Source organism: Mytilus galloprovincialis, chromosome 4, assembly GCF_965363235.1.
Source record: "Mytilus galloprovincialis chromosome 4, xbMytGall1.hap1.1, whole genome shotgun sequence".
NCBI classification, from domain to species: Eukaryota; Metazoa; Mollusca; class Bivalvia; order Mytilida; family Mytilidae; genus Mytilus; species Mytilus galloprovincialis.
This window is the reverse complement of record NC_134841.1, coordinates 90,901,431-90,912,932: the sequence shown is the minus strand read 5'-3', so window position 1 is coordinate 90,912,932 and position 11,502 is coordinate 90,901,431. Positions and strand designations below refer to the sequence as shown.

General features: G+C 32.6%; 1 protein-coding gene across 5 annotated transcripts in view; it reads left to right on the top strand.

Annotated features, from left to right (window-relative positions):
- The first annotated feature begins 10,924 nt into the window (after positions 1-10,924).
- The window catches only part of LOC143073368 (uncharacterized), an 85,942-nt gene continuing 85,364 nt past the window's right edge, over positions 10,925-11,502 (top strand). For 3 of the 5 annotated variants that reach the window (XM_076248857.1, XM_076248855.1, XM_076248856.1), the window contains exon 1: positions 10,926-11,078. In XM_076248857.1, coding sequence (XP_076104972.1) covers positions 10,998-11,078 — 81 coding nt within the window. In that variant the 5' untranslated portion in view covers positions 10,926-10,997. Of the gene's footprint in view, positions 11,079-11,502 lie in introns of all 5 variants that reach the window. The other 2 variants (XM_076248854.1, XM_076248853.1) reach the window with 1 other exon arrangement.

Here is an 11,502-nt window from a genome sequence, read left to right as displayed (position 1 = left end):
AAAATGATGAACGTGTCAAAGAGACATTAACAACCCGACCATAAATGTAAACAACAAGTCATTTCGGGGTTGAACAGTTTAAAAATTATGTGTTTGTCATTGATCTATTGTCAGACAAAGAATAATTATATGAGATTTATTTGATATAATTAGAAGAGGGGCGAAATAAACCAGAGGGACATCAAATGCATAGATCGAAATTTAACTGACAAAGCCATGGCTAAAAAAAGAAAAAAGACAAAGACAAACAGACAATTAAAAGCACACAAGACACAACCTAGAAAACTAAAGACTAAGCAACACGAATCCCACCAAAATCTGGGAATAATTTACAAGTGGCACCCGTATTTTCTCTATAATTAAAATATCCAAATGCCTGTAATCTGTAACTTGCATTTGGTTGAACATTTACTTATCATTATGTCCTGCCCACATTTTCTGTTTTTCACAACAACAAAAAAACAAAACAAAAACACAAAACAAAAAGAAAACATTCTGCCAAAATAAGTTGAGGTCGCCAAACATATAATTTACTCTGGTTTACCTATCTTATATCAAATGATATTTTATGAATATTTTAACATCCTGATAGGGTCACTTCATATATCTTGGCGTCTTTGATTGTTTTACCCCCTGGTGTTCTACATCCTATATAGAGTTGTCCTGTTGGGGTGAATGCAAGAGAATATGGTAATAATATGTTTATGTCACTTATTTTATAATTGGTCATTGGTACTCCTGCATTGTTCAGGATATGAAGTGTATGGGTTTTTACATCATTTACAATTATATTGTCTTTAGATGTTGTCACTATGTCTGTTGGTACGAAAGTTATGTTCTTGTTGATCTCTGTATCTCCTTTGTAGACATTGATAATATCCCCGCCCTGTCCTAACACTACAACTCTGCCTCTGTCATCGCTGACTTTATCAATCACATGAATATTCCCATTACTGGCACATGTAACTCTAAAGGGAAAGGTAAATATAGATTGTTTATTTTGATCATATTCATACACTCTCTCGTGTTCGCCATTCTGATTCATTTGTATTACTACTCGTCTTCCTTGTTCAGGGTAATCTTTATCAACACACCCTACTAGAACTTTATTATCACTGGTAATATGGATTGCTGCAGGAAATAAAGGAGACACATTGTATACTGTGTCTTTAAGTGTACCGGTTTTACTACAAATTTCTTGCAGTCTTGATTCAGAATTAGCACTAACAAGTACATTGTTCGACTGAGTAACAGCCATTCCAAAGACCATGACGTTATTGAAGCTGGATAGTACCTCCAATTTAGTTCCATTAAATTTAACTTTTTGAACTAAACCATTTAAACCAGAACTTATCCAGAAAGACTGACCAATGAAAGAGCATAAAATTCTACAACCACAAGTTCAGTTGGATATTGTTTATTTATTTCCAGATTAATACAAGATAAATTTTCATCATATTCCAGCACTCCAATGTTAGACTGGGTTATCTCCCCTGGAACAAAGTTTGGTATAGTCTCATAACTAGATCTTTTATTTGGCATTTTGATGTCTATAGATTTTTCCACTTTGTTGACATTTGAAAAGAACTTTGAAGCATGGGTTATTTTAATGAATTCCTGGACTTCATTGTATTTTCTGTCAGCTTGTTTTAGTAATACTGAGACAGCATTTAAATCAGATTTAATTGTGTTAGAAACTGTTTCAAGATTCTGATCTAATTTAACGCGTAGCTTTTTAAAGTACCTTTCAACTGCCACTTTGACAGATTGTTCATGCTTGTGCATAGCTTGATTTACCTGGTTGTATTTATGATTTTCTGAAGATAAAAGTTGGTTAAGCTGTTTTTTATAAGATACAATATCTTTCCTTTTCCTTTGAATTTTTCTTTGTCTATTTTTCAACTTGTCTATTATTATATCATATCCTTCCTGAATTTCTGTTAGATCATGTTTCTTGTGAACTTTTGCTACACAGGTTGGACAAATAAGACTGTCACATGTCTTACAATAAAGACAGTTATTTTGTCCAGCATGATCCTGACAGGGAATGTTTGCAAAATCTAGTTCTTCTTTATGTAGTCCAATTTCTTTGATATCAATTACTCTGTGATCCTTTGCAGTTTTCACTCTTAAATGTACCTTCTCCTTACAATGATTACACAATAAAAGGTCACAGTCTAAACACTTCCATTTAATGTGTCTATCGGTTTCACATAATCCTCAATTAACAGGAATTTGTCCCTTTCTAATGGGTTGAGAAAACGCCATTTTTTAGTCTGATACAGGTATAATACTTGCTTGATTTTGATCAGGTGATCTTTTTGTTTACTTTGACGTAGATTAAATTATTTTCAGAAACATTTATCAGTTTATATAGATAAAGAATATAATAAATAACTGCATATATTTAGTTTTAATAAACTTTGTGGTGACCAGTAAATGTTGACTTTTTCTGTCATTTGGTCTCTGGTGGAGAGTTATTTCCTTGTATCAGATCTACCAACTGCTTGTTTTAATTTCAAATGGATGTGATAAAAAAAAAAAGGAAAATCACAAAAATAATAAACTCCAAGGAAATTCCAAAACAGAAAGTCCAGCCAAAGGGAAAAAAATCAAAAGTTCAAACACATCAAACAAATGGATAACAACTGTCAAATTCCTGACTTGGTACAGGCATTTCCTATATAGAAAATGGTGGATTAAACATGGTTTTATGGCAAGCTAAACCTCTCACTTGTGTGACATTTGCATGAAATTACATATATTGACAACGATGTGTGAACAAAACAAACAGACACAACAGGCAAAAATGCAAAAATTGTGGAATAGTAAAGTGAAACGTTGTAACTTGTAAATTAACAAATGTAATTGATTTAAAGATCAAAAGTTAAAAAAAAAGGTTTAAAGCTTTTCTGTTAATTAAAGTTATAATGAAATGGAAAACAACATAACAGTAATTGATTATTAAAGTATTTCATTGAACTCGTACAAAACAATAAGTGGATTACCGATATATATTATAACGTAAACTAACCCCAAATCACATCTGGTGAGGAAATGTGTAATAGGCAGTCACACTACTTCTGATATCTAACAAAAATCGAGAAAGTTACAAATAAAGGCAACAGTAGTATACCGCTGTTCGAAATTCATAAATCGATTGGGACAAAAATGCGGGTTTCAAACTAAAACTGAGGAAAACTCATCAAATATAAGAGGAGAACTACGACAATGTGACACACACAGAAACGAACTATAATATAGCAATGGACATTTTCCTCACTAAATACATAACATTTTAATAAAAAAAAAAACTGGTTTTGTGGCATGCCAAACCTCCCGCTTGTATGGCAATGTTAAAATGACTGGCCTGGGAAAATGCTACGGTTATGTAGGTTATGTAAAAAGTAAAATAAAGAAATACTGAACTCCGGTGAATATTCAAGACGGAAAGTCCCCAATCAAACGGCAAAATCAAATTATAAAACACATCAAACGAATGGACAACAACTGTCGTATTCCTGACTTGGTACAGGCATTTTCAAATGTAGAAAATGGTGGATTGAACCTGGTTTTAAAGCGCTAAATCTCTCACTTGTATGACAGTCTCATCAAATTCCGTTATTTTTACAACGATGCGTGAACAAAACAGACATAAACATGTAAGTTTAGCTTTTTGCTACTTTTCTGATAAACATATGCAAAAAAAGTAAAACTTAAAAAACTTCTTTCAACAGTTTTACAATATATCAAATTGAAAAGAGAAACATAGTATTGTCTGCCTTAATCTAGTAGATATGTGTTTAAAGCTGGCATGAAACAGTGTCAAAACGAAAAAGACCCCTGGTAGTCTGATAACTCATGAGGATAAGGATAATAAAGTCATACAGTTGTACAGTATGTTCAGCTACCACACATGATAACTATGATGATCTCAAGTATTATATGCAGTTACATGTTTAAGTTGAAGTTTAACCATGGTGATAGCAAGTCTTTTGTACAGTTCTAACACTGTGACATCACGATATGATGTGTTACATATCATATCTTGTTCTCTTATATTTAATGCGTTTCCCTCAGTTTTAGTTTGTTACCACTATTTTGTTATTTATCCATGGATTTATGAGTTTTGAACAGCGGTATACTACTGTTGCCTTTATTTACTGTAACTTATTTTCTGTTGTAGTTAAATCAAAGACATGTAGAAAATTGTGGTTTTACTAATTTAGGAAACACATTATGTGTTATAGTTCTTTAATTAGGACATCGTGATCTCAAGTGTTCAAGTAGTGCATTTTAATTAATATGATAAAACAGTGTCAATGTCAAATGTTCTTTACAGGTACCGGTAGACCACAATGACATTACTCTCTTATTTGGTCCAGTAACACGTGGAAGTTATAGTTTAACAATAGACATCATCAACATACACCAAAGCTGATAGCCAATCCAGAAGGACATTTGAATTGGCTGAAATCATGTTTAACTGACTCATATTCATTCACACGAGCCTTGTAAATAGTTATTTAATATAACAAAGATACCTAATTCCGAGGAATGTTCAAAACGGAAAGTCCGTACTCGAATGGGAAAGTCAAAAGCTCAATCACATCAAACGAATGGACAACAACTGTTATATTCCTTACTTGGTAAAGGCATTTTCTTATGTAGAAAACGGTGGATTAAACCTGGTTTTAACGTTAGCTATACCTCTGACTTAAATGACAGTCACATGCAACTCCATTATATTTACAACAATGTCTGAACTAAACTATAAACAGACATATGAGGTAAAAATGTAAAAAATATTGGTACAGCAGTCAACATTGTGTTATAATCTTAATCACTGTAAATACAAACAAATATGTAACAAAGAAATATAAAAAGGCATGTAGACAAAGCACATTAACAAAAGAAGGTTTTTTCAACCTCTTCTGATACATTGACGCTGTTTAATTTGTGTTAAGGTTTATTGAATTTTAATAACCGCCTCAATGAATATGGCGTAACAACGGGGTGTTAAAAAAAAGTATAACAAAAATACCGAACCTCCAGAAAAATATAAAACGAAAGTCCACTACTAGTATCAAATAGAAAAAAATTAAGCTCAAACACACCAAACGATGGAAAAAAACTGTCATATTTCTGACTTGGTACAGGCATTAACTTATAAAAAGAAAAACAGGTATGCTACCTGGTTTTATAGCTCTAAACTGCTCTTACGTATAACAGTCGCATTGAATTCTATTCGATTGACAACAATATGCGAACACTGACAGAGACAGATAGATATGTGGTGTCAACAAGCGAGTGACAGTCATGGGGAAACGATCATGTTTTCCTCTCAAACTATGATGTTCATCAATCTGTTTAAAGTAAATTCCCGAAATACTGAAATCCGACGAAAATTCAAAACGAAAAGTCCCTAATCAAATGGCAAAGTCAAACCTCAAACACATAAAACGAATGGATAACAACTGTAACATTCCTGACTTGGTTCAGGCCTTTTATTGTGTAGAAAATGGTGGATTCAACCTGGTTTTATAGCTAGCTAAACCTCTCACTTGTTTGACAGCCGCATAAAATTCCATTATATAAGAACGATGTGTAAACAACACAAACAGACATAATAAGTAAGATTTTAGGGGTATAGCAGTCAACATTGTATTATAATCTTAATCACTACAAAAACACAAATATGTAACAAAGAAGCACAAAGGGCTTATAGACAAAGCACATCAGCAAAAAAATGAAAGACATTAGTACTAAAACATACTATATATAGCGTAAGTCATCGCGTCATTTTTGTCATAAATGAGCCATATTTTAGATATTTTGGGCATCTCATATGGCAAGAGTATAAAATGTGTTCTGTACTTCAAAGATTGAACAAACAAGAAGAAAATGGACAGGCTCAGACTTATATGCTGTGTTTGGCAATATTTATCCATTCATATGATCTAATAAATTCTTGACAACCCAAGGTCGCAGTCTTGACTTAAATGATGAAGATGTCTACCATATTGAAATCATTATATTTTGTTCACAGTCAAGACACAAGTTTTAAGCCCCAGTCCCACTAGACCACGATCGCATCACGCTCACCGCGATCTAAAATAACTCAGACCGGGGAGAGGTCGCGGTATGAGCGGCATGAAAATGTAAATTCTCATTACTTTCGCGATGCTACTACGTCCTCATTACGCTTCTACAACGATTCCGCTACGATTGTACCGAGTTCTCACCGCGCTTTTTCTGCGACCTTATTACGCTTATAAAGATCTTTCTACGTTCTCACTACGTTCAAAATACCACGAGTTATCCGACTGCGTCTTGATCTTACCACGCTTCTACTGCGATTATAGCACGTTCTTAGCACGATTAAACTACGTTCATACAGCGATTTTACTACGTTCTCAGCAATAACGTCAACATCGTGGTCCATATCAATACAATTCCATTCCTTTTATTTCTGATTAATACGTAGATTTCTCGGAAACAAAACCGTCATGCCACCAAAATCTACTAGAACAGGCGTGGTGGTAGGGGTTGATGTAGAGGCAGAGGGATCTTTGATAGTAACGAATCCTGATCAAGCAGAGATGTCGGACCGACAAATCCAACCTAAATTACAATCTAATGCTGGTCCATAAAGCTCAAATGACGATATTTTAGTGAAGGATAGCTGAGATGACACAGATGTGTCAATAGATATAGGAAGATGTGATATGAGTGCCAATGAGACAACTCTCCATCCAACTAACAATTTATATCTCATAACAGTTCCGGTTGGGCAGTTCAAAAAAGGTGTGGACGGTCATACGGGCCATCAAAGAATGGTTGTCACCATCACGCCTACAGGCGGGATTGTGGGTTAAAGGGTTAATGATGATATGACAAAATTATATATATATATGGAAGTTTTTAACGACCTTGACTGGCTATACAGCCCTTGCACGGTCGGCTTGACAAAATTAGTCTATCAGGTTGTATAGGTATATTACAGTCATTTCCATGCTGAAGGAACTGTTATTATTTTGAATTGCTATATATATATAAAAATGTCCAAACTAAGCTTTCATATAGTTTTTCTTTCTAAAGGTATTTTATATTCATAAGAATGTGAGACATTAATTATGTGAATTAAAACATTTCATAATCAGTAAAATATGTGTAAAATAACAATATGTCATTGATAAGTTTCCATGGGGAGATAACCTAAAATATTATTCTTTTGAATAAAAACTTATGAGAAAAAAAAATGATTATTTCCCCATGGAAACTTCCTACAAACATTGCAAACATATTGCAGTTTTACACATATTTTACTGAATATGAAATGTTTTAATTCACATAATGTCTGATTCTTATGAATATAGAATACTATATATATGAAAGCTTAGTTCGGACACTTTATAATAACACTTCCTTCAGCATGGAAATGACTATAATATACCTATACAAACTGATAGACTGATTTTGTCACAACATCATTAAAGTGGAGTAAAAGTCTTATAGGATTGTAAGTATGTTTTTTTTATCACCTTGCACTTTCATGACTTGACTGTAGAAAACTACAGCAGTTAGTTCAAATTTCTGACCAGTTGAACAATTTGATTTAATTGGCAATTTGGTCAGAATTTTGAATAAGTTAATATGTTGACTACTGTATGCTTTCAGTTTTCCTGGACTTGATGTATACCAAAATTTCTTTCCCATGGTAGCCCTTTTCTGTTCTTCGTCAGACAGCCCTTTCGTCGTTTAATATACCCCTGATCTATCTATCGTGTTTGTTTTCCCCTGGTGTTTTTTTTTCAAGTAGGGGACATGTTTGTTTACACTGTTAACTCGTTATACAAAGAATCAACTTGTATTAAAGTCAGTACCGTCAGGGCCGTAACTACATGGAGGCAAATGAGGCAAATGCCTCATGTTTGAAATTTGAAAAAAAAAAAAAAAAAAAAATTGAGACAAAAGCTTGTCTTCATATCAAATTGTTGACGGCGAGTGTCTTGCAAGAAGCAAGTTCTCTTCACTCTCTGATGTCGCCCCTGCATGTTTTTCGTGATCTATGTTTCTAATTTACTTTTAGTTTTCAGTGTTGATGGTCTATATACGGTTTGTAGTTATGTGTCTTATCTGTACCCGCTTGCAATTAAGTCGTGTTCATACCCTTTAAAACAAAATAAAGGAATATGGAGTTAACGTGCACGGGACTTAATCGCACACAAAGTCAATACATAGAAAAAATACAAATTATCTATGATCAGGGTTTTTATCCCCGTTCTTCATCTTGATAGTCGCTGGCCTGAGGGTCTTCAGCAATGAAATAATCATTAATACCATAAAACAAAGTCAAGATGGTCCCTAATGTCGACTTAAGTGGTACTTAAAGTATAATACTGCACTGTCACTATATCTAAATTCAGTCAAAAAAAATTCTCCAAAGTCTAAACACAATACAAGACAAGACAAGAACAGATCTGGTATTAAAATGATTATGAGAATTACGATTTTTGCTTTATCCTACATATCGGTCTTTTGATGTTGTCCCTTCAACCTAAAAGTTTTTATTTACAATGAATCTATATATTTTGCTTTGAGACCAGAATATTGTCGAAAAAATAGCTAACAATTAATTGCGTTTCAGAGTAAGAAAGAGTCCGGGAAACGGTCAGAATGCACGATTTTGCGTCATTTTTTTCCAGAGCTTCTTTGGGGGTCTTGAGCGGCCTCCAGACCCTTCGCCTCGCTTCGCTCGGCGAATATATTTTGCCTCACTTTTAAAAGAAGCTAGTTACGGCCCTGACCGTGAATCCACCTCGTATCCACGGCCTATACAACTGAATGTTCAAACGATTTAAAATAATAGAAAACAAATAATCAACTGATTTTGGAAAAAAAAGGAGCACGGCTAAAGAACATTTCCTATGTCCTAGTTACAATGATTCACAGTACACTGAATAAAACAATCAACCAATCTCAATAATAGATCCGGTAATTCAAATACGTGAACCATTTTAAATTTAGTTTTGAGACATCCGGTGTGCATTTTGGCTGGAAAAGTTAATTTTAACATTTAACAGTGTGTAAATGCTGAGGTAAATGACATGTGTCGGGTAGATCGGGTCGAAAGGGTCCTAATCCCGTAATCCCGGGCTTAAAAACATGAAATCTAGAAGTCCCGAATTTAAAGAAATTTAAATCCGGACAACCCGAAAGAATTCCGAAATCCCGAAAGTATAAAATCACGAAATCCCGAGCTTAAAAAAACATAAATCCTGATGTCCCGTAAAAGGTCCTGCCCCGCCTCATCATTGTAACAATGTGTGAATTGGTAACAACTTTAGACTATAGTCCCATATGTGAATATTTACCTATATTCACAAATATTTATTATAGTGATTACATAACATTTGGTCCTTCAGAATGTGGACAAGCTTAAACCAAGTTACCAGACTTGTTTTTCAAATTCTTTGTAAGAAAATATTTTGGTTGCTTATTTCACCCCATAATAATCATTTGGTTCTTTCTATAGAGCTCAACATGGAAATAATGTGTGCACATTAAAAAGTTTGAATTTTATTCACCAATTAACTTTTTTAGGAGGCTCCGGCAAAATATTGTGCTATATATTATTTTGTTACCACTAGAGCAATTCAAAGTATTCCGATATGACTTTGTATTTAAAGAAAAATGAAAATAACAACATAAAATCATTAAGAAATGAAAAAGGACCAGCCAAGATTTGACAATTTGTTAAGAGGTATGACATGAACATTTTTAAAATAATTTGTATTTTTGTGAATGCAAGATTTAAAGTAGTTAGTCTCAATTGTCCAGCTATTAAAAAAAAACTTAAGAAAAATGAAGTCTTTCATATAAAGAAAAAATGTGAATATCTTTTCTAAAGTTCCTTGAAATTCCATTATTTCTTTGTTCTGACAATGTGAATCATTCATTTATTTCCTATGACATAAAGATTGTCCTAATGATAGCGCTATGTAATTTAATTATTAGTCATTTTAACATCTGTTTCTGGCAGGCAAATTATTATTACATAACATTATAAAAATAACCATAGTGTTGAAAATTATTTATAAGAATTTAAAACCTTTAAAATAGAAAATGATGAAAATCAAATCAAAATTGTACAAAAAATGTACATGTACTTTTTATTAATTAATAGAGTTTATAAATCCTTGCATAAATGTACTATGTATAATCTACATTACTTTAATAGTTCTTTTGTTTCTTTTTTATATGCCTCTTTTGTATAATATAGGTTAAAAAGTTAAATATAAAATTATGGCATTTTACTCAATATAAAATTAAGGCATTTTGCTTTAATACTTCTAAAGTCCATTAAACATGGTAGAAGTAGAAAATATATTTAAACTGACTTTTGAAGAAGAAGTAATCAGTGATAAATCTGTCATGATTAATTGTTAATCAACTTGAATATCAGACTATTGCAAAAACACACACTCAACAGTAACAGATGAAACAGTCTGCATCATACTGGGAGGTATCCAGTGGGGAACATTTGAGAAAATTATAGGAAAATAGAATACAATTAGATTTTGACTTTATGAATTCACCAAACAGTTTAACCATAATTGAACATTTTAGTCTAGTTAAATTATCATTACTATAAAATTATTTTTTTTATCCATGATTTTAATTTTTAGAAAAAATACAAATTCCCCCTGTTAGGTGCCTGTTATAATTCTAATGAAAAGAGTGAAAGGAATAAAGAAAATTTATGCAGTGTATGTAAGTTATAATTAGTTAAATTAATTCCATTATTCTGCCTCCTGTGAGTGCATGAGCATCATATACAATTAACTGCCAAATTCCTAAAACTGTTTATTTTATAGCCAAGTATTTTTTTATCCTCTTCTCTCCATGGCAATCTGATTTTGTGCCAAAGTTTGTGATTTTTCGTCAGTAAGAACAAAACCCTGCTGAAGTCAACACCCCTCTGTTATGGTGGTATGGAACTGTGTCATTCTGAAGGCTATGACGAGTGTCATGTGAGACCTATTTATAGTACATTGGGACATCTTATCGCTATTGTAAGTTTCTTTAAATTTTTAATGTCTAAAAATAACTTTTTATTTGTTAAGTGAAAACAGTTTAACAGGGAGAATAAAGATACATATGTTTGAAACAACATTATATAATTCTAAGGAAGTTTTGATTTTTGAGGACAATTTTCTCTCTCAAAAAAAATAACTTTAATTATCGAAATATATATAGTCATGTGATTTTAGTCAAAGCTTCATGTATATTAAATATATACATGTACTCTTTCTTTTTCTTGTAAATGTACATGTAGTGTATAATGACACTCCTATTGTTGAATATAAGTGTGATGTAAATATTAACAATCATTTACCAAATAGAAACTCCTATTAACATACATGTACATGTATATAAATATTCTTTCCATACCAAAATGGTTCTTTGTCATTCTTGAGCTACTATGAGCCCATACCT